Source organism: Herpailurus yagouaroundi, unplaced genomic scaffold (assembly GCF_014898765.1).
Source record: "Herpailurus yagouaroundi ecotype Mexico unplaced genomic scaffold, PumYag 100, whole genome shotgun sequence".
Lineage (NCBI taxonomy): Eukaryota > Metazoa > Chordata > Mammalia > Carnivora > Felidae > Herpailurus > Herpailurus yagouaroundi.
The window spans coordinates 41,966,353-41,990,976 of NW_024412391.1; the positions used below are offsets into that span (position 1 = coordinate 41,966,353).

Below are 24,624 nucleotides of genomic sequence, written 5' to 3' on the forward strand. Positions count from 1 at the left end.
CCCTGGAAAGAGGTAGGGGTGGGATTTAACAACCAGGCGGTCATATGGTATCATTTGACCGTAGAAATCACGAAGGCCGTTCGGCCCTTATCATCCTCATTTGTAAAAGGCAGAGGGTAGAGCCTGGTCTACAAATATTTTGCTTTTGAACTTCCGTGTCGAACACTGGCCACACCCCTCTACCCCTCCCCTAGGACCTGGCAATCGCCTCTGCAAGGCCTTGATGGGCCCTTTTTATTACATCTTTGACCGCCACCAGTCGAGGAGCTCATACTTCCCCCCATAGTTAGTGCCACGGAAGGGAGGTGAGGGGAGTTGGGTGAAGCTCCCTCCTGGAACTGCCATTGCCAGGGTCCTAGGGATCTGGGACCAATAAGGGACCTATAAGGTTCTTCCCCCTTTAGTACTGGCTGACCCCTCTTGGCCTTGGTCCTATATCTCACAGCCCCTGCTTAGTTCCCCACTGGGGCTGCCAGCACTTGTTGCTGGAGAGCTGGGGGACTGGGGGATAGGAAAATACTTTGCACACCTCGGGCACTTACTAGCTTTTGAAGTACTTCCTTATACTGACATCATCTAAGATATGTTCCCTAGGTGCAACTTGGAAAGTGTTCCACAGCCACGATATTCAGATGTCACACTGAATACGCCATTGTGGGCTGGCTGGGACGTGTTTCCAAATGATACCATTCATGCTATGGAGAAAGGTCTTCCCAATTCCAAAGAGGTCATAAGTGAACTTCCAGAAGACAACTTGATCCTGGAATTGGATGCTTTCCCCAAACTTTATGGGATTGCCGTGAGAATCAACTGGCATCACATATTGGATCGAGCTTACAAAGGTGCGGAAAATGCAATGTTTTTCGGGCACTGTGATTTTTTCCAGTTCTTGTGATGTTGTGGTAAAAGGCTGCTGAGAACTCTGCTCCCACGGCTTGCTAGCAAAAAGCATCATGACTGCCATTGGGAGTCAATGGGACCCATGGGTCAACGTGATCCCTGAGAAAACCCCATGGACAAACTCCACGTCGGTCCAGACGCACATGCACAACGTGAGGCGAAGACTTATGACAAGGGCTCCAGGGAACTAACTGAGGCAGGGGCATCGCTCCCTCAGCTGGCTCAGTTTCAGGCAGAAGTGACTATAGGGGCACTAAATTCCCAGATAGTTTTCCAGTTTACTGTGTGAGCAGAAACAGAACCTCTGTGCCCAACCTACTCACAACATCTGTAGCCTAAGAAGTGTATGAGCCTCTCATACGCTACTGATACTCTGTCAACAAAGCAAAAATAAAAAATAAGTCGTGGGGAATGGGGAGTGATAGGTTAATGGGTACAGAATTTCTGTTTGGGATGATGAAAAGGTCCTGGAAAGGCAATAATGGAGATGTTTGCATAACATTAAGAATGTACTTAACGCCACTGAATCGTACACTTAAATCTGGCTAAGACGGTGAAATTTATGTTACATATATTTTACAGCAATAAAAAAAAAAACGGGGAAAAGTAAATAAAGTCACTCATAAAGCAGCTGCAACAATGGATGAGATCAAGTTCACCTTAGAGCTAACGTGTAGCATCCTGGCTGGCGTTGGCTTTCTCTAAGAATGTAGGCGCCCTCCACGCCTCCGAGAAGCTCGTCTGCCTGCTCCCGGGAGATGATCCCATGAAACCTGAGGAGAGACAGACCGTCCTTGTTCTCGACTGACCACGTACAAAGTATGCACCACAAAGAGTGAGGCTAAAAAAGATGGTGGGGCCACACAGAACCCACTGACCCCGACTGGGAGGAAGAGGGGAGTAGCGACCATATATCTTCAAGATGCCTTTGGAACCACTTCTCAGCAGGCACCCAAACATATAAGGAGTATTCAGGTAGGCAAAACAAAGGAACAAACACCCAGTCCCCCTGGCTTTCTGCTACTGTCTTGCTCTCAGGCTGAATATTAAAGTCAAAACAAAAAGCCAGGTGACGGCTCCTTCTTTAACCATGGGGAATAACAAAAGGGCAATTACCAACTTAGCTCTCAGTGCAAACACAGAAACTATGTATTGTCTGGATTGCTAATGAACGCTATTGATTATCAACCTGCTCACTTCAGGTGCAGGGTGTTGTTAATTTTAGAGACTCATTCTCTGGACATAATAGCCAACTATAATCAACGCTCTTCTATTTCTTTTAATTTTGAGAGCAATCGCCTACGGATAGGTTTTCAAAAATGTATGTATTTTTCTTTTTAAAGAACGTTTATTATTAGTTTTTTTTAATTTTAAAAGTAATACACATGCACGTAGAAAACACAGCGTATCTAGAGAGAATGCAGGCTTGGCCAATGACGGCTCTGCTCTGGAGGCAGATGTCTGAGACCCACGGAGTGGACAGTGACTCCTGGGAGCCAGGGGCAGGCACTGGACCACTTTCTCTCTTGTCTTTAAGTAAAGGCAGCTTCCCCTCCCCCACAACCCCCACCATCACTTATCAGAGAGTTGATCAATCCATGTGTCACAGGAAAGTGGGGGAGCTGGGTTGGGGTGGGGGTGAGGTCAGTGCTGAGAGATCCAAGCTATTCCCATTTGGGTAATCCCAAACTTGAAGATCTTTGGGGGAATAAATTAGAGGAGAAATTTTTCTGCACAGAGAATCCTTCTTTCACCTTCTTGGAGTCAGGAGGGGGGAAGGGGAAGTTGGCTAGACAAGTTTTGGCTTTGTTCCCCAGGACTGTGAAAATTAAAGTGAGGAGAAATGTAGAATGATAATATTTGGGGTGGGGGATGACTATTTCAATATTTATTTGCCTTTTGTACTTCTTAAAAAATTTTTTTCACATTTATTCATTTTTGAGAGACAGAGTGAGGGTGAGGGAGGGGCAGAGAGAGAGGGAGACACAGAATCCGAAGCAGGCTCCAGGCTCTAGCTGTCAGCACAGAGCCCATCGCGGGGCTCGAACCCACGGATGGTGAGATCATGACCTGAGCTGAAGTCGGACGCTTAACCGACCGAGCCACCCAGGCGCCCCTGGAAATTTTAAGTTTAAATCCCAAGAGCCAACAAGTGGAGACCCCGGAGCAGCACCTCTCTGAAAGGAGCACGGATGTGGCATAAAAGCAACCTGACTGCCCCCAAAGAGACCAGCGTCCCCAGTTCTTGCAAGAGGGAGACTTAGAGGAATTGGGGCAGAGCTCAGATGCAGGATTGGAACTGACGGATCTGTGTCCGGGACCCTGGAGCCAGAGCAGAGGGGTCTGGGGCTTTGTGCGGGCGGACACTGAACCCTGTGACCCTTGTGAGAACGGCTCCTGTGCAGTCTGAGCTGGGCTGACAGACCTGAAGGAACCCTGCAGATGCTGGGCCAGTGGAAGTGTGTATAAAGAGCACGTGTGTGAGTGTGTCTATAAGAGACAGAGGTGGGAGGAGAGAATGGGTGTGTGTGGGCATAAGAGGGTGTGTGCATGAGAAAGAGTGTGTGTGTGAGAGAAAGAGGGCACGTGTGTATATGAGTGTGTATGTGTGTGTATGAAAGACAGTGTATGTGTGAGAAAGCATGTGTGTATATATAAGAGAGTGTGTGTGAGACAGTACATGTGTGTGCATGAGAGTGTGTGTGTGAGAGCATGTGTACGTATGAGAGAACGTGTGTGCATGAGCGTGTATATGAGAGAAAGTGTGTGTGTGAAAGAAAGAGAGCATGTGTGTATATGAGACCATGTGTGCAAGAGAGAGACAATGTGTGTGTGTGTGTGTGTGTGTGTGTGTGTGTGTGGTGACAAGGACATGCTAAGGGGCAGGAGGGGCATTGGGCATCAGAAGACACTGGAGTCAGAAAGGACAAAAGCTGGTGCCCCGAGAGGTATGAGCCTGGGACATCCAGGACATCACCTGATGGTGGGCCAGGGCAGGGGAGGCGATGACCACAAGAGGATGGGGCACACACAGAGCAGGGCACAGGTCACTCTCGGTGGGCAAGAGATATCCCAAACAGGCAGTTAGCCTGAATGCAGTCTTCACTCCCTTGACATGTTGAGGCGATAGCCCAGCAGCAGACGTCAAGTGTCAAGAACCAAGTTGAATCCAATTGTTCAAAAGAAGAAAATTACAGTTCTGTGAATCTAGGTTGTGGCTCACCATGCCCTTTACGCATGGGTTTAAAAATATCCATGATGTAGGGGCACCTGGGTGGCGCAGTCGGTTAAGCGTCCGACTTCGGCCAGGTCACGATCTCGCGGTCCGGGAGTTCGAGCCCCGCGTCGGGCTCTGGGCTGATGGCTCAGAGCCTGGAGCCTGTTTCCGATTCTGTGTCTCCCTCTCTCTCTGCCCCTCGCCCGTTCATGCTCTGTCTCTCTCTGTCCCAAAAATAAAAAATAAACGTTGAAAAAAAAAATTAAAAAAAAAATATATCCATGATGTATATATCTTCTGATCCCCTCTTTGCAGAAGGAAAGCGTGCACAGGAAAACACCAGAAGGAGTGAGCTGAAGGGGAAAGTCAGCAGTGATTTCTCTCGCGGGGACTTGTGAATGTTCCCTACCTTTCATAGCTATATGTTTCCTAATTTTCCCAAATTAGCGGATGTTAAGTGATTCATGTTTTAAGAATCAAATGCTTATGCACAGGGAAGAAATTCAAAAGTTAAAAGAGGTAAGAATGTAAACGGTCCTGAGTATAAACTCTCTTCCCGTCAAGGTATCCGTTGTCAACAGTCTGCGATTCTTAGTAGGAAACAAAAATGCATCTGTGTTTCCTGAAGAGAGCATATATTACTTTTCGAATGGAACGAAAGCCTTTTATTTTTAAAAGGGAAAGGGAAACACGGAATCTGAAGTTTTAAAGCTAATTTCCCTCTAATACACAAGTCTTTTTTTTTTTTCCTTTTGTGGTTAAGAGAATGTTTCTTTGCTGTCCTCTCACTACATAGTTTTTGTGGATTGGGGATTGGAAAACAGTAACTAAAAGGTCATCCAACAAAAGTGTTACGTGATACAGACAATGCACAATAGAGGTCCTTTTGCAATTCACATGCAAAAGTGTCCCATTTGAGAAATCCAAATCAGTATACTGAAGTAAGGAGCCATCCTACAACTAACTAGGTTAGATGTTAGGGATGTGGGGATGTGCGAGCAGAGGCCAGTGCTCCCTGGCGGGGAGCCCAGGGTGCTGGTTGAATTCCCAAGGCTGGGAAGAAGTAAGGCTCAGAAATGCAGTCGTGGCCATTAGGAAGTGACTGCCAGGCTGGGACATGTAAGAGGGTCATCCATCATGAAGATGAGGTCCTGATGGGGAAGGGGATAGAGGAAGGAGGTTTGGATTGGTCAGGAGAGCTTAGGAGGTGGACCTGACCTCCTAAAGAGACTGCGGCTCCTAAGGCCCCCGGGTTGGACATGGGAAGCAAGCGAGCTGTGCACCTGACCCCCCGCATGGGCTGCTCTGTCTGTGCTTTATAAGCTGCTCCATACGCCACAGCCTGAGACTGAGAATTCTTTTTATGGCATGCCTATTTGCTCTCCGGTAGGCTTCTGAGAAAAGGAAACAACAGGAGTTGAAAGTAAGAGGGAGATGGGAGGAAATAATCATTATGGGATTGAGGCAATTTGGCTAATACATCCAAGTCCAGAGAAATCATCATTGTGGTTTTATGAGACCGCAGGGAAATGAGGTGACTTTTCCAGGCTGCCTTTACTGAGGTACATGAAAATAAAGAATTCAGCTACGCGGTTTACAATCTCTGACACTCTAAATGTTTATGCAGTACCAAGGTAGAAAATGAAATAAAATACGAACAGAGCCTCAGTCATGGAAAATGCTGCCTTACGTTTCAAATACTTGCCAGAAACTCAGTGGCTGCTGTACTGGCGAGAACTACAGCAGGAGATACTGTCCCTCCCGCGTTAATGGCAGCCAAGCACCTGAGTCTTATAAAGAAAATTCAATACAAAGGGGTCTGATTGCATTTATCCTTATTATTAAACACTTGCACAATGGACATTTGATGAAGACCACATATTAGAAGATTTTTAATATTTAATATTTCAATGACACACGAAATGACACTTATTACATTATTAAAACAAAGAATAGCATGATACATACTCTCTTCCATAATATTTTGGTCTGTTCTCCACCTACATTAAAAAGAAGAAAAATATTAATAATGCATTCGAATTCAAATCAGATAGATAAAAATGCTATTCACACGAACGTAGCTAATCCTGATAGTAACTTTTATTACAGTTTTTACTCCTCAAATCAGAGATCCGTGAGACCACAGAGTTAACCAGTGCATTCCTCTATCTTGGATAGGAGTGATGTAGAATCATCATATTTCTCTAATCATTAGGCTCACTCCCCACCTAAACTCAACCACCCAATAAAGGAATTTTCAAAGGAAACAAAGGGAAATATTAAGAACTTTATAAAGATATTACAGGGCATCATCCGGAAAAAGAAAATGAATAAAACGCAAGCATTTAGTTAAATCTTCATCCAACTGTTTCATTATGTAGTCATAATAAAAATAAGTGTACCTGTATCTAAAAATAATTTGGTCTCTTTCCAGATCAAATCGATACTCTTTATTTTTAAACAAATGGCTAATGGTCTGAAATTCACTTGACACCAGAGGCAAGATACAGAGGACAACACTTACGGCTTAACTAAACATCATAAGCATCCCAGAAAACATTCTGCAATCACATTTTGAGCTGTTGGATCATCTCGTTTGGTTTTTAGCACATATGTATATGATACTCTACTTTCTTGAGAACTTTGTTTTCTTATGTTCGTGGTGTTGGAATTGGTAAGAAATTAACATGAATTCTCACGCTCAGCTTTTGTTCTCCTAATCTAACTCCAGGGACACTGACAATAGAGTAGAGCCACATTAAGTCATGGATTTTCGCTGATGGTTATGACAGCAAGTTTATGTTTATTTGCTAGAGGAGAATGTGAGTCTGGCAGCCATTTCATTTGCTGTCCACAATCAGATGGGCAGTTTTTTCAGCAGGGCTCACCGGCACAGTGGAGGGATTTCAGGGTCCTGGGCAGTTTCTTGGCCTCCCTTCACTCTCCAAAGGATGCAGGGGGATTTGAGTGGGCAGTCAGGAGCCATAGAGCAGAGGAAAAGGTTCAGAAAGGGAGAGCTGAGGACCACATTCACAAGCCTGCCTCGGACAAGCCTCACTGGTATAAAACTCATCATCTAGACACGTCTAAATACATGTTCACTCTTCTGTGCATTTCACACTTGAAAAGCACTGAACCAAGAGGGGGCGTTCATAACTCTTAACATTCAAGGTTTGAAGTCTGCTCTGTGTCATTTACAAAGGAAGATCTAAATAATATCATTAACAGAAGCACAAAGTGTGTAAAAGGCACCTTGTTATCGGATGTGTACCATTACTCTACATGCTGGGAAGCTTTTTGATAGGAGTTGAATATGTTGTCATTTATATCATTCTATTAGCTTTCAAAGTTCTTTCTTACTTTTATGATCCTGTACCTAGGTATCTGCAACACCAACATGCCATAGAAGAAATTTAGACTAGAAAAATCAATGGAAGGAAGTAATATACAACGGGCAAGATATCTCTCCGATCTTTGAGAGTCAATTTTCCATTCCTTTGAAATGACTCCCTATGTCTAAGGACAGCTTTATTTCCATCCTTTTGGCTGTGCCATAATAGACATTTGCAAATCTGGGGTTATCTCCCAGCCCGACCCCCCGGTTCTCGTCTCTTATCTCCCCGAAAGGGAAGAATAATTCATCTAACTTTCAGGATGGACAGCATGGAAGATAGAGCCTACCGCTAACTCCTGGCATGTAAGTAAGTAGTTCATGAGTATCGAATTTGACTCCTGAGAAGATAACAAATTGCTTTCGGTTCATTCGTCAATCATAAAAATACATGGCACGCTTATTATGTTCAGGGTTCTGTGCTCAGCCCTGCATTGTTCATGAAACAATAACCTCAAAGGTGCGGAGAGGAAAGGTCTGAGGAGCTCGGGAGTGTTCTGCTCTTGCAGCAGGAGGAAACACGTGGGAAATCTACCATAGGCCCCCAAAAACAAAAGTCAGTACTTACGGTGCCTTGCGGGATACCAAATAAGATCCTGCCTGTTAGAGGACAGGTTGACCTAAATGAGGGACAGATCCGCTTATGGGAACCACGAGAATATACAAGAGCACTGATTTGTGAGGGACAGACCACACATGGAATCGAGCCACGGAACAGGTCCCAAATATTGCACGGGATGTATACTAAAATATTACTCTTTGTTTATCTGAAGTTCAAATTTAACTAGGCATTCCGTTTTTCTTTCTTTTTTTTTTTTTCCCCTAAATCTGGCAACCCTATAGGAAGAAAGGAAAGGTGGAGAGGTCCGAGGCAGCCAAGAGAGAGGATGTCGTCATTCATCTGGTAGCCCTGGTAGGGGCTGTTTTAAAAACATTTTTTTTTTCCAACGTTTATTTATTTTTGGGACAGAGAGAGACAGAGCATGAACGGGGGAGGGGCAGAGAGAGAGGGAGACACAGAATCGGAAACAGGCTCCAGGCTCCGAGCCATCAGCCCAGAGCCCGACGCGGGGCTCGAACTCACAGACCGCGAGATCGTGACCTGGCTGAAGTCGGACGCTCAACCGACTGCGCCACCCAGGCGTAGGGGCTGTTTTGATAGCAATCTGATTCAATCTTGGATCCCTTTGTCGTTCTGCCTTTCTTACAGAAAATAGAGCTGGCCTTATTAATGTTAACAAGAGAGAGAGAGCTGGGATTTACAAAAAAAAAAAAGCACAACAAAGAAAAACTTCTCTTCCTAAACTTTTTGCTCACAGGAGTCTAAACATAGTCTCTCTCTCTCCACACTTCACTAAGCTTTTAACCAGTCAAGAGCTTAAATTAAGTGAAATGGCCCTGGGAAAATCATAGAACATCCACATGTTTTCAAGGTGGATAATACCGGGTCCTCAGATCCAGACAAAACTAGTCAGCTGGATGTCAGGACTCCCAGGAATAAAGGCGCTGACTAGATAGACTAGTAACGTCTACACTGTGACCCAGTAATGCCTGAAGAAGCCTGGTTCAGTCCCCAGGTGCGGCTCTGTGTCAGCCATCGATGGAATCAGGACTGACTCGTGAAACGTGGATTTATTAAGAAAGACGTAGCACCTGAATTTCAGTTTCCAATTGTACGAGATTCTTTTCAGCGAATGAGAGAGAAGACAGTTGATAAATAAAAAAGGAAAGCAGCTCAGAAGCTCTTCTCACATTCTCTTTGAAAATTAGGTTTGTTGAAATCAAGAACTTGCTTAAAAAAAAAAAAATAGAGGGCTTATTGAGGTAGTCACATGGATTCAGGAAGGGATAAAAATGTAACATATCCCAACATGAAAGAAGGTTGGTTCTGGAGCATTCCTGCCATTCCATAATCTAATCCTGATTATCTCAGGATAAGAACTCGAGTTGGACAACCCATCATCTTGGGGAGCCTGGGCACTGAGGATACGATTCACAGAAATTGCATCTGCAATGCCAGATGAGTTAGTTAGTGCTCTAACTCCAAGCAGAAAGAAGCTCACCATTTTAGGAAAACAAAACAAAACAAAAATCTGATAATTTGTAGATATATTGCTGAACCCTAAAATACTGGATTCGTTGCTGATCTACCGGGTTCAGAAAGGAACGCCTCTCTTTACAGAAGAACAACACGCAGATGATCTGTGGAACAAGCAAACACATGACGTGGGTCCTCCCGAAGTTCAGGTGAATTCAGTATGTGTGGTGGAACCATGCTGATTCTTTTTAAAAATGTAATTGAAGATTTTATTCGACATGCGCATCATCCATGGGGGAAGAGTCCCCCAGGGTGGGCAATACTTGCCATCGATGTCACTCTTGACCATAGCACTTTTGGAATTCCTCTTTTGTGACTTAGATTTTACTACCTTTCTCTAGAATATCCTTACAGCTGCCTTTCTCAAAGTGTGGTCTGGTCATTCAAAACAGAAACTTCAGGATGCTTCGTAAAGATTACAGATTCCTGATCTGTATCTCAGACCAACTGAACCAGAACGAAGGTGGGGGAGCTGTGATGTGTTATTTGATTAATCCCCCAGGTGATATTTACACATACAGTAAAGTCAGAGTCATCAGCTTATAGAAACCGTATATTTGTGTTTTGAGTTGAGAGTAGATGTTATTTCGGCAAACAGGCAGAAGTTACTACTCCAAGCCACATTCAGCGAAAAGGGAAGTGATCCAACTAGGAAATACATTTGAGACAAGAATGAGGCATGACCCTAAGATAATAAAATCTGCACTGTGCCTTGTTCTGAAGGTATTTTAGGAGACATTCCCAACATGCTCTGAGCAATGGGAACTCGGCAGAAATAAAAGCACAGATTCCCAAGATGATGGATTCTATTTTAAATAGAAAAAAATTTGTCCAAAAATATCAATTTCTCCAGTATTACTAAAATGCCTTTAAATAACTATATAGGAATCTGATAAGAATTTCTCTTTTTTCAAAAAATTTTTAACGTTTATTTATTTTTGGGGGGAGAGAGAGAGAGAGAGAGAGAGAGAGAGAGAGAGAGAATATGAGTGGGGGAGGGGCAGAGAGAGAGGGAGACACAGAATCTGAAACAGGCTCCAGGCTCTGAGCTGTCAGCACAGGGCCTGACGCGGGGCTCGAACTCACGAACTCACATAATATATGTCTTTAAAGAATAATCTATCTTATGACTTTATAGTCACACCTCAAATATAATTATTGCCAGTACTGTGACTATTGAAAATGGGTTTAGTCCTGTCTAGTCCTGTCCATACTCCGTACAGACCGTGTTTCTACTCATCTACAGCCAATGCAGACGGTGCGGCTTCCCTGCCGAATGGTCTCATCACCCCACATTCATCCTATGTTCCAATCAAATGAAATTACTTGTAGTTCCATAATTTGCTCTCTGCCATATGTCCATTGTTTTTCATACGTTCTGATTTCAGATCTTGAACTCCCTTCTAATAAAATAGCGGCAGATCACGTGACTGTTGAAAGGGGAGGCTCTAGACTCAGGCTGCTTGGCTTTGACGCCAAATCCGTGTATCCCTAAGCAAGTTATGAATCTCTCTGTCCCTTGGTTTCCTCGTCTTTAAAATGGAGATGATAGGGGCGCCTGGGTGGCTCAGTCGGTTGGGCATCCGACTTCGGCTCAGTCATGATCTCGCGGTTTGTCAGTTCGAGCCCCGCGTCGGGTTCGGGGCTGACAGCTCGGAGCCTGGAGCCTGCTGCGGATTCCGTGTCTCCGTCTCTCTCTGCCCCTCCCCCACTTGTGCTCTGTCTCTATCAGAAATAAATATAATGTAAAAAATAAGTAAAATAAAATGGAGATGATAATAAAAGTAACTGCCTCATTGAGCTGTTGTAATAATTAAATGAGTTATGTTTGCAGCAGTGTCTGGGACCCAGAGCACTTCAATGACTACTAACCATCACTGGTATCCAGAAAGGGCCTCCCCGCACAGAAAGAAAAGTTAGGCCCACTCTTATTTTTTTTCCCCCTTTAATTATTTATTTTTAAATTTTTTATTCAAGTGTAATTAACAGAGAGTCTTAGATCAAGGCTCATTCTTTTCTGTGCTCTTACAACTCTTTTTATAAGATTTTAAATAGCTACTTGTCCATTTCTTCTCTGACTAGGAGTGTCTGAAGCAGCAATTTTGGTCTTCATAATCATTGCATTCCCAGGATTTAGCTCCACGTCTGGCACAGAATGAGTGCAGGCATGCATTCTCTGAATCTAATTTACTCCTAAAAATGTGTTGGGCGGCAGAGGTTCAAATAGCAAAAGCCTATATTCCATTATTTTAAATAGAAAAAAAAGTTCAAAAATATCAATTTCTCCAATATTACTAAAATGCCTGTAAATAAGTATATAAGAATCTGTTTAAGAATTTTTTTAATTTTTTTTTAACGCTTATTTATTTTTGAGAGAGAGAGAGAGAGAAAATGAATGAGTGGGGGAGGGGCAGAGAGAGAGGGAGACACAGAATCTGAAACAAGCTCCAGGCTCTGAGCTGTCAGCGCAGAGCCCGACGCGAGGCTCGAACTCACGAACTGGGAGATCATGGCCTCAGCCAAAGATCATGCTTAACCAACTGAGCCACCCAGGTGCCCCAAGAATTTCTGCCTAGTATAAAATACTTAACCCCCAATTACATAATTGTTTAACCCTTAATGGCGTAGTTAACAGGTATATTTGTGTGCAGTCCCTTGCTGAATAGAAGAGAATCCTCATTATCCTATACTGAGCAGATACTGTTAAAAAAAAAAATACTATCTGGATGAGACCTGAATTGGTAATGCCCCCAGGTGTCTGGTCTAAAGAAACACCAAAGGGCTAAACCCTCAGGAAAAAGTGGAGAGAGTTATGGATACAATGTGCTTAAACACAAGGTCGATCAGAACAGTGACACAGGAGAGAAGCCCCCTTCCGTCTTCTAGCTCCCCTGCCACTACACCAAGCGTGATCCGGGGACCCATAGCATTGGCATCACCTCGGAGCTTGTTAGAAGTGCAGAATCTGCATTTCGAAGGGGACTCACATACACATTAAAGTTTGAGATGGGGCCACGCTTCTCATCTGATGGTAGCAGGTGAGAACTTGTTATAGCAGGCTTTTAGCCAGGAGAATGATTTTGGCTAAAACTTTCTGTTAAGTTGCTATAGCAAATAGCCTGATAGTGAGCGTTTGGAGAGCAAAGTATGCCCGTACTCATGACATGTTTGCAGAAAGAATGAGGCAAAGATTATGAAGGCAGAGCCCTGGTGTCAATTCAATTGCTGTGTGACCCTGAGGAGGTTATTAAACTTCTTTGTATCTCATTTCCCTCAATTTTCAATAAAGCCGGAGTTATAAAAATGTGCGATTTTAATAAAGCTCAGATGAGATAATGCGTGTAAGAAATCGTGGGGCTCGGAACATCGTGGTAAGCGGTTCACATGTAGTCGCGGGGCTACTCTGTGCCAGCAGCTGTGCTGAGGGTTCTACGTGTTTATCTCATTTCTGTCCCCAAGCAGCCCTATGAGGTAAGTGAGTGCTATTATTTTGCAGACAGCGACTAAACAACTCGACTGAGGTCAGTGCCTTCACACCCAGCACAGACACCTTTAACTACTGCGATTCCCAGCTTTCCCAGCGTAGACATGAACCAGTGCCGATGCCTTTGTTGGCTATCACACAGTTCTACATCTGGGTTAAATATGAGATTATCTGAATTGTCCTTAACTTTTCTTTGCCAGGACTGAACACTCTAAAATCTCTTTGGAATGAACTGAATTCTGTCAATGAGGTAACAAATGAGAATTTGGGGGGATAGTGTCGTGATATTTTGAGTCTCTCGACTGTTTCCCTGTGATTTAAAATTTTATGGATTCCAAGCTACCTGGTTTAGTTTCCAATTTACTCCTCTAATTTGAAGGAGTAATTCTCAGCATTTTGCAAAGCTTGAGAGAACAGGAGGGTGACAGCTGCATAGTGAGAGACAGGAAGCCTAATCCTTAAATGAGTTTGCTTTATAGTCAGATTATCATTGCCCTAGATAAACACAAGTTCTTTTATATTCAACACAAAGACATTTAAAGAATATCGTGAGTCCTCTGTAAATAAGGTTTCCAATTATTGAAAAAACAAAGCTTTTATAATCCCTCAGCAGCTGGTATATGTTAAGTTTTTACTTAATAGAAATAATTTTAAAACCCAATTTAGCAGCCTCCTACACAGGCAGTTAGACTGCTGAATTTTCTGAGATACAGATCGAGTTCAGGAGAAAAGACTTTGACGGGGAGATTCGTATTGGTGATATTAGGGAATTTTATCCAGAAAAAAAACAAATATAGATAATCCCCTTCTAATTAAAAAATCAAAGGTCTTTATTGAAAAGGAGAGAAAGAAAATGCAAGTCCTGAAATTTATCTTCTTGTAGTCAAAGTGCATAGTATAGAATGAAAATTGAGGAAACTTTAAAATCTCCTGTTTCTTTTCATCTAGAATCTAAGGCTTCATTTTTCCTCTTTTTTTTTAAGTTTATTTATTTATTTTGAGAGAGAGACAGACCGAGAGAGAGAGAGACAGGGAGAGCAAGCAGGGGAGGGGCAGAAAGAGAGGGAGAGAGAATCCCAAGTAGGCTCCAAGCTGTCAGTGCAGAGTCTGAGGCGGGGCTCGATCTCACAAAATGTGAGATCAAGACTTGCGCCGGAATCAAGAATCAGACACTTAACCAACTGAGCCACCCACATACCCCTAAGGCCTTATTTTTCCTTACGGCATTACTTTAAAGCTTTCAAAATTCAGATGGGGACACCGATGGGGTAAATTCTTTCCTGTCTTGATTATAATATATTATAAAAACACCTACTGGTGAGTCTTTCGGTAATAAACCTCCTTAAAAGGTTACCAAACGGCTTTGCAAAGTTCTAGAAGTTAGACACAAATCAGGCACTTTAGTAACCTTGGTGTAAATATTCTGCTAATTTATAGACAGACACTGTGTATGAGATTAGAGGTGCTCAGGACCAAAGCCGCTCCCACTCATTCGATTTGTTTTCCGCCTCTTTTTTTTTTCCTTCAGATTTTCCCCGGAGTTGTGATTTAAAAATCAGTGATAATATTAGAACAAAAAAAAAGTAAAAAAATTTTCTTAGACCCCGGGGGGTCCAATTGGGGGGGGGTGGTGTTTTTTCCCGGCGGATATTTGCTGATGTCTGCAGATAGTTTTGACTATCATGAGGGGAGGTGCTACTGGAATATAGTGGGGCAGAGTCCAGGGATGTTGGTAAAATCCTGCAACACATAGGACAGACCCTCTACAATAAAGAATTTATCCCACCCCAAATATTATGGTGCCAAGGCTGAGAAATCCTCTTTTATTCTTTTTTTAATTTTTTTTTCAACGTTTATTTATTTTTGGGACAGAGAGAGACAGAGCATGAACGGGGGAGGGGCAGAGAGAGAGGGAGACACAGAATCGGAAACAGGCTCCAGGCTCTGAGCCATCAGCCCAGAGCCCGACGCAGGGCTCGAACTCACGGACCGCGAGATCGTGACCTGGCTGAAGTCGGACGCTTAACCGACTGCGCCACCCAGGCGCCCCTCTTTTTTTAATTTTTTAATGTTTTTATTTATTTTTGAGACAGAGAGAGACACAGCATGAGAAGGGGAGGGGCAGAGAGAGAGGGAGACACAGAATCCAAAGTTCGACGCGGGGCTCGAACTCATGGACCGTGAGAACATGACCCGAGCCGAAGTCGGATGCTTAACCAACTGAGCCACCCAGGTGCCCCTGAGAAACCCTCTTTTAGACAAAAAAAGGATTTTGTCCTCTTGTGCATGCCCAAGAAAGGTTTTTCAAAAAAAAAATTTTTGGACCAAAATACTAACAAGCAATAAATACTTTAAATACAGAGTAAAAAGAAAATAAATGGAAATATTTGTTTGTGAGAACAATAATAATTCATAAAAGTAGCTTTTAAGAAAAGGCAGACATTCTTCCAACTACTCAGGGAAAGAGCTCAGGTAACTACCACACTGAACAGACTAACATGTCAAAACTTTAATAAGGAAATCCCCTTGCCTCGCTTGGAAAAATTGTAAACAATCTGAAATATAAAAAAAAGAAAAACACTAAAGGAAAAATTTAAGTTATTACTGGGAGTAACCATCCATGATATGCATACATATGAACTAATGTTTAAATCCCTTACTGCTATGGGATTTCATGCCTCACAGCATGTTGTTTTGAAACTCTGCTCTGATTACTGGGTTGGAAACAAAATTTCCACCACACCTGGCTCCCCCAGTCGCAGAGGAACCTTCCCACCCCAGGGGAGCCGAAGCATTGCCTGAGTGGCTGTCCAGTGCCTGAGTGATGTCCTGATTTCCTAGGTTTCATTACAGAAGCAACCATACAAAATCATCTTCAAAAAAGGAGAAGGTGTGGGGCTCCTGGGTGGCTCAGTCGGTTGTGCGTCCGACTTCGGCTCAGGTCATGATCTCATAGCTAGTGAGTTCGAGCCCCGCGTCGGGCTCTGTGCTGACAGCTCGGAGCCTGGAGCCTGCTTTGGATTCTGCGTCTCCCTCTCTCTCTGCCCCTAACCCGCTCGCGTTCTGTCTCTGTCTCTCTCAAAAATAAACAAACATTTAAAAAGTTAAAAAATAAATAAATGAAAGAAGAAGGTGAATTGCCCAAATTAGTTATATTTGGATTTGAAAAATAACAAAAGGGCAACTACACCCAGACACACACACATTCAAACACCCCACCTCGCACCTCAACCCTTTGTTCCTGGTTCTGGTTTTCTCTAGGTTCAGATCTAGTGACACTGACTTAGAATCCAGATAAGGGCAGGGCTCAGGAGGAGCAGAGGAGGCTCCAATACTTAAAAGGCACCTTCAGTATGTGTTCTGCTCTTTTCCCAAAAGGCAAGTTACACAGCAATTAATATTCCCTTTTTGCAGATGAGGAGAGGAAGGCCCATATGGTTACATTACTTGAAGATCACACACAAGCATGGGGAGGAGATCCAAACCAACATCTGATTGATGCCAAATTCCATATTCTTTTTTTTTTTTACACCAAGAGCAAGGGAAACTGTCCAGGGGACAACAGAGGGGACGCACTCATGAAGAACACTGATTCTGCTATCATAAATAGATAGGTTGACCCCCAAATCGTTAAACTCTTAAAAGTGCCCATTCCGGAGACCTGTGTGAGCTGTTACCAGAAGACCTTCTATCACATCTGATGGCCAACCTCCTTTACCCTTCATCCCTCTGAATGGTACCACCAGAGTATCATCCGCCTAGTGTCCAAGCCAGAAATTGTCACCCCAGATTCCTTCCTCTCTCCCGATCCCACTTGGACTCTGCCTCTAAATCCTGTCCATTGTATGTGATTCCTTAATTACTCTTGAAGCCATCTCTTTCTTTCCACGTCCACTGTAGTGTCTATTTACCCAAAGCACTCAACTAATATTTTTATAGGTTTTCCTGTCTATACTTGTATCACCTTCCAATCTATCTGAAGTCAGAAAATGCAAATCTCGTCAAGTTCTCTGCTTAAAATTTTTCATTGGCTCCCTGATGCCTAGTAGTCAAACCTATACCACTCAGCGCATCCTTCCCAGACCACCCTACTTAGAAGTGGTACCTCTTTGCCTTGGCATACCCGATGTCTCCTTTCTGGCTTATTTTTTCCATGCCATTTGTCATCATCTGAGATAGTATGCATCGTGTGTGTGTGTGTGTGTGTGTGTGTGTGTGTGTGTGTGTGTGTTTGGCCAATCTTTCTCTTTCAAATGGCAACTACACAAGGCCAGAAATTTTTGTGTTTTGCTTATTACTGTTATCCCCAGAGCCTAGAACAGAGCTGGCACAGAGTAGGTACTCAATAAATACTTGTTCAATGAATAAATGAATGGCATACAGGATTTTCCTAGGACGGTCTTGCTTGTGTATCCAGACTATGTCCCTACCATCACAATACTCTTGCCCTGAACATCCTTATTCCCCAATTCTTTATGTCCCTACCACAGAGATACCTACAGTTTCTGAAACACATTCGGGCTAGTCACACATCCTGGTCATTCTTTGGACCGGAGATTTCCTCCATGTGGAATTCTAATACTTGCTCTCCGACCCATCTATGCCTTAACCTGGCAAAATCTCAATGACTTAAAAAGAAGAGGTAAATTGTCTATTTGTTAATTTATTTAAGTGTAATTAACATGCAGTGTTATATTAGTGTCAGGTGTACAATATAGTGATTCAACAATTCTATGCATTACTCAGTGCTCTCATCACAATGAGTGTACCCTTGATCCTCTTTACCTAATTCACCCATGTCACTATCCACCTGCCTCTGATAAGCTATCGGTTCCCTATATTTAGAGTCTGGATTTTTCCCTTGTTTTGTTTAAGTTCCACATATGAGTGAAATCATACGGTAGGTGTCCTTCTCTGCTTATTTCACTTAGCATGATACCCCCCAGGTCCACCCATGTTGTTGCAAATGGTAGGGTTTCATTCTTTATGGCCGAGTAATATTCCATTGTGTATAGCTACTGCCTCTTCTTTATCCATTCATCTATTGATGGACACTTGGCTTGCTTCCATTTTGGCTATTGTAAATAATGCTGCAATAAACATAGGGGTGCATGTATCTTCTTGAATTAGTGTTTTGTATTCTTTGGGGAAATACCCAATAGTGGAATTACCGGTTCACAAGTTTTAATGTTTTGAGGAACCTCCGTAGTGTTTTCCACAGTGGCTGTGCCAGCTTGCATTCCCACCAACAGCGGACGAGAATTCCTTTTTCTCCACACCCTTACCAATGCTTATTATTTTTTTGTTATGTATCTTATATATACACAATGGAATATTACTCAGTCATAAAAAAGAATGGGCTCTTGCCATTCGTGACAATAGGGATGGGCCTAGAGGGTATTTTGCTAAGTGAAATAAGTCAGAGAAAGACAAAATATGATTTCACTTACATGTCGAATCTAAAAAACAAAACAAATGAATAAACAAACAAACAGAAGGCAGAAACAGACCCATAAATACAGAGAGTAAACCGGCCGTCGCCAGAGCAGGAGGGTGGAGGAATGGGCAAAATGGGTGTGTGGGGGTGTAGGAGATACAGGCTTCTAGTTATGAAATGAATAAATCACAGAGATAAAAGGTACAGCAGAGGGAATCATCAGTGGTATTTTAACAGTGTGGTATGGTGACAGGGGGTAGCTACATTTGTGGTGAACACAGCATATGGATCAACTTGTTGAATCACTATGTTGGACACTTGAAACTAATCTAACATAGTATATTAACTATAGTTCAATAAAAATACATACATAAATAGGGGTGCCTGAGTGGCTCAGTCGGTTAAGCATCTGACTTCGGCTCCGGTCATGATCTCACGGTTTGTGAGTTCGAGCCCCGCGTCGGGCTCTGGGCTGACAGCTCAGAGCCTGGAACCTGCTTCGGATTCTGTGTCTCCCTCTGTCTGCCCCTCCGCTGCGTGCACTCTGTCTCTCGCATTGTCTCAAAAATAAGTAAATACTTAAAAAATATAAGTAAGTAAGAGGTAAATGCTGCCATCTCAGGAAAATCTTTCCTGACTGCCTCAAACCAGCTTAGGTATTATTTCTTCTCCTCCCTCTGAACTAAAGGCCTGATTTAGGGCCATAATTTTAGTGGAATTGGGATTGTTGGCTTTATGACCTCTAGAAGTAAGCTTTTTGAGGGAAAGGCATCTGTCTTTCTCTGTTGTCCTGGTACCCAACAGCATATCTTGTACTATAAATAGTAATAATTGCTAATAGTTATTAAGAACTTGCAATGTGCCAGGCATTGTCCTAAGCACTGTCTTTACATATATTTAACCCATTCAATCCTCATGACTACCCAGTAGGTAAGATCTATTACGCCCATTTCCAAAGGGTGAATTGAGGCACAGAGAAGCAGAGTATAAAAGCAGACTGTATTATCCTGGAGCTTGGGCCCTAAAGCATCACACTCTATTGCCTAGAACTGCATCAGTCCTGCTTCCCAGATCCCTGGAGATGTCCTGCTTTACATACCCTTTCTAAAGCCCTTGGTTCAGCTTTTTTTTCCCCACTAAGGTAATTGATTCATATCCTTCCACCTACCCTCCATCTCCCATCTTTTCTTTCTTTTCCCAAAATTTAGCCAAAGTTGATTTCTATTGCTCATAACAGAATCCTAAGTGATATTCCCATTAAATCCCAATCTCCAAGGCAGGAACCAGGGTAGCTGTAAGGTTTACCAAGCTCCACAGGGGGTTCTGACACATCCCAGGACTGGGAAGCACAACTTTGGGCAGCAGTTCCAAAACATGGAGAGAATGAATACCTTCCCGGAAGCTTGCGATATCTTCCTAAGACTTCTAAGTGGATTTTTACCCAGTCTATGTGGATTTCGATCCTACTCTCACTGTAGGCTTCCAAGAACACCCAAAAGTCTAGCCATGGGTAGCACTCATCTTTCCAACTGGCCTGGAGCATCTTCCCAGCAGCTCATTTTGACCCAGTCTTCCTTGCACATCTTCCCTGGCACTCATTTCTTGGCTTCCTGTGTTGGCGCCCAACACCCACCTTGATCCCTCCTTGTGTGGACAACCCAATTACGTATACTGCTCTGACTCTGCTCTGGCACTGTTGGCTAGGGCTTCCTATTCATCCTTTGGCATCCTGAAGCCACAGCTCCACATAAAATGGCTCTTTCCTCCCATCAAGCCAAACCCCATGGAGGTCAGCCATATTGGCCAGACTGGCTGGCCTCCCACCAGCACAGGAGAATCAAACACGGTGGGTCCATCTGTCCATCCTCCTGATACTTCCTACAGATAGGCATCATATTTTTAAAAATCCCATAAAAGAGAAACAAAATTCGGGATTTAAGCATAGATAGAAATTTTATGTTAATATCTAATCTCATATTCTTCTTGCATCAAAATACATCTTCCCCTCCATTGGTCTTTGGTGCAGATGAGAACGTGAGACTGTTCTCTATAGGATAAGGTTTCCTAAAAGCCATCTCCGTGTCACCTGATTGCTTGTTCTTCCACTAAATAATTCTTGTTCTTCTAACTTTTTCTAATAGATCCTATTTCCAATCCTTAATTCATCTTCATTATTCCCCTTGGAACTCTTTTTAAATTCTCCCAATAGCTCTTAGGTTCAAAAAAGCTTGAAGTACCCAATAGAACTGAATCGAATCAAGGGAAAACTCAATGCTGCTATTAAATTTCTAGGGGGAAAAAGATTGGGTGAGTATACCCATTTAATTCTTCATTCTTGTTAGTAAATTCTTTCCTTCAAAGCTGAATAGCATTTGGGTTAAGTGGTCCTGTACATACTTTGGAAAGGGCAAAGAACACCCATCATTCTCTTTCTTCTCCTTTTTTTCTCCCTCCTTCTAGAAACGTAAGAGTATTTAAATATAAGTATTCGGTGTAAGTATTCAAATGCATGTGTTCCAACCGATGAATAGAATTAATCTACCTAAAGAAAAAGAAAGGCAGCCAGAACTTGGGAGGTGATAGAAGTGAAAGATTGTCTAGTGAAAGGTCCTCAATCTTTTCTGCATTATAATCTTCCTTTGGAGCCATTTTACATGCTTTTTTCTTCCTAATCATCTCTCCCAAATGAAATTTTAATACTACGGATAGACTGTATATCTGTTTATGCTCTATATGTGCATCTGTGCTTTACACATTGAAAAAGGCTGTGTCCCCTTAAGAACTGATGTTCCCCCCTTCCCCTTGGAGTCAATATGACCCCAACTGAGAACTCATTGTCTGGCGAGATCACTGTGGCCTTCAGAATGCTTTTAACATTTGTTCTTCCTACAGGGAGGTGGAATATCTATCTTTGGCTCCTTCTTATAGATAAGAAAGCTGCCCTTCGGAGTGGTAAATTAGCTTGGTCACAGTCCTACCCAGGGCCAACAGCAGATTTAGGGTTGAAACCCAGTCCCTGATTTCAGCTCCAGTATTCATTTGTCTATATGGTGATGATGCCATAAAATCCAGAAGCCTGTTCCCTATTATTTTAAAAAATTACCTAATTTAGCATTTCTGAAACAGGCGATTCCCCCTAAAATAATTCCCAACATGGTAATAAATAAGAGTGAAAGTGCCTTATTAATAATTGTCCTTGCTTTTGAATCCTTTTCCTGACAAATTAGTCCACGTTAAAAATTCCTGAGCTAGCTTTATGGTCCTCCAGCAGCTCTGACATGAGACACTCTCCTGCTGTTCAGGGCTGTGCACCCAAGAGATTGTTTTTGTTCCCTGAGCCGAAGCACATCCTGCCCCTGCTCTTCTCGTACAGACCATCTTCGTTTTTTCTTCTTGACCTTTTATTATGAACATGTTCATACATACAGAGAAACTGAAAGCCTTTTACAGCAAACGCTCATATACACACCACCTAGATTTTATAATATTTGCTATACTTGCTTTATGACATAACTATTCATTCTTCCCTCTCTCCGCCCACTAATTCAACATTTTTAGGGGCTGAATTTCATAGTAAGTTGCAGACATAGCACTCTTTACTCCAAATGCGTCAACACGTAAGTCATCAATCAGAATCAGTAACACATAAACTTTTCATAGGAGGGTAATACCAGCGTTATTCTTGGAATTAAAGAAAGTGAATTTAGTTGACATGTTCAGGTAGTATTCTGAGATCAACAGAATCCACACACCTCTTTAATTTCCTGCTTATGGAGCGTGCCCCCTTTTCTAACAGGCTCCCATTTCTTGACGGGGAAAAAAGTGGCCATGAGAAAGCTGGTAAAAGAATACCTGCTTATTGTCTCTGCCTTGGCCTTGTCTATCAATTTACACGTGTTAAATATGAAGGCCAAAACGTTTCTTAAAATGGCTCAGGATCAAATTCATCCCAAATAACAGGACTCAAATTCCTTCTTTTTTGCTAACATCTGTATAGTGCTCGGGAGATGGTAGAAATTAAAGACCAATTCTTCCCATATATGAATGCCAGACACTGTTAAGGGCTTTGTATCTATTAACTCACTTTTCAAGTTACTTTTGGGGTAAGACCAAGGGTTGACAAATGTTTCCTGGCAAGGCTAGATGGTAAGTACTTTACGCTTCGAGGACCATCTAGTCTCAGTTTCAAGTACTCAACTAGTCATGGAAGCATGAAAGTAGCCATAGACAATATGGAAAGGAATGAGCATTGCTGTGTTCTATTAAAACTTTATTGGGGCGCCTGGGTGGCGCAGTCGGTTAAGCGTCCGACTTCAGCCAGGTCACGATCTCGCGGTCCGTGAGTTCGAGCCCCGCGTCAGGCTCTGGGCTGGTGGCTCAGAGCCTGGAGCCTGTTTCCAATTCTGTGTCTCCCTCTCTCTCTGCCCCTCCCCCGTTCATGCTCTGTCTCTCTCTGTCCCAAAAATAAATAAATGTTGAAAAAAAAATGTTTAAAAAAAAACTTTATTTACCAAAACAGTCGACAGGCTATTGTTTGCTAATGCCAATGCTACACTAACCAATTAACATTCTTTAAACTCCATTCTTCAAACTCGGTGTCAGAACAACTTACAGTTAGCTCAAAACTCCAAGCTTGCCAGTGGCTCAAAGGCCTTTTTGTTTAATGGTGGGTCACATCATCTCTTTGTATTTGTGCCCTTCCAACTCTTCTGTACTGGGAAGAGAGAATCATTAATTTTTAATCTATGAGAGACTGATGCCAACTTAAAATCAAAAAGAGCTAAGGCAGAAAATAGTTCAATTATTCAGTTAAACAACTCAGAAGACTAAAACACTAAGGGGTCTGATCTGCGTCCCTGAATTGAAAGGTATTGCTGAAGCATCGTTAAGCATGGTCTTTGAGAAGTCATGGAACCCTGAGGGCTACAGCAAGAGCAAAGGGACAGACCAGAAAAGTGTAATTACAGACTTGGTCGAAATACTCAGGGAGATACGAGAACGATTCATCGAACAATCGATGTGTCATTACCTAGAAGGACACAAGGTGCTGGATGGCAACCAATATGCCTTTGTTCAGCTCCACCAAGGCTCTTCAATTTCCTTCCACAGTGAACGGGGAGATGACACTGACTATGTAAATAAGGAGGAGGGAAGAGATACCACCGCTAAAGTAAAGCTTGCTATTCTGTCCAACAAGACAGGGGGGATGCTGTGTATTTAGAGCTAATGTCAAGTGAGACTATGATTTGTTAAAGAACACAGCCAAAGGTGATTGATTACCCATAGCTCAGCGTCAGCCTGGAGACGATGAGGGGAGTGGTAGATTGAGGCAAGGAGGTGGAGCCAGGAGAGTACCAGTGCTGGACTGACTTTCATTAGCAAATTAGTCATCTACAAACCCGAATTGAGAAATGCTCATTAGGCACACAGATGATCCACTGAATTGAGAGACCACCGTCTTGGGATACAGAAACAGAATAATATAATTCAAAGTATTCCTGACGTAACGATAATGGATTTGGTATTTTTATTAACGCAAATGGCCATTAAAAGAAAGAGCACATTATCAAAGATTTGTACATATTCCTCAAGATTAGGAAAACATCTAAAAAAGAGCTGGAACTCATAATAGTACATACAGAATATGAACACACATGAATATGAAGCATCTTAGAATGGGACTTAAATATTTTTAAAAATTTTTAACGTTTAGTTTTTGAGAGACAGAGAGAGACAGAGCATGAGCAGGGGAGGAGCAGAGAGAGAGGGAGACACAGAATCCAAAGCAAGCTCCAGGCTCCGAGCTGTCAGCATAGAACCCGAGGTGGGGCTTGAACCCACGAACCGTGAGATCATGACCTGAGCTGAAGCCGGATGCTTAGCCGACTGAGTCACCCAGGTGCTTCTAAATATTTTTGCCTGTAATACAAACCTAACAGTAAGAAGTATAACAAACTGGGCAGTGGGGTGGGAATAGGAAAGCAGGCTAAATTAAGTACTTGACCATACTCATACAAGGATTCATATTTGGCCTCTGCAACATTCCAGGTACGGAAAAGCTAGACATAGCAAAGAAAGGCAAAAGCAAAATATTTTT

At 42.8% G+C, this 24,624-nt stretch overlaps 1 protein-coding gene across 1 annotated transcript in view; it reads right to left on the minus strand.

The window, feature by feature from the left end:
- CHN2 (chimerin 2) overlaps positions 1-24,624 on the minus strand; it is a 301,731-nt gene that overhangs the window by 105,155 nt on the left and 171,952 nt on the right. The window contains exons 4-5 of the mRNA XM_040472363.1: positions 6,086-6,117; positions 1,560-1,673 (exon numbers count right to left, since the gene is read on the minus strand). Of these exons, the coding sequence (XP_040328297.1) occupies positions 1,560-1,673; positions 6,086-6,117 (146 nt within the window). The remainder of the gene's footprint in view (positions 1-1,559; positions 1,674-6,085; positions 6,118-24,624) is intronic.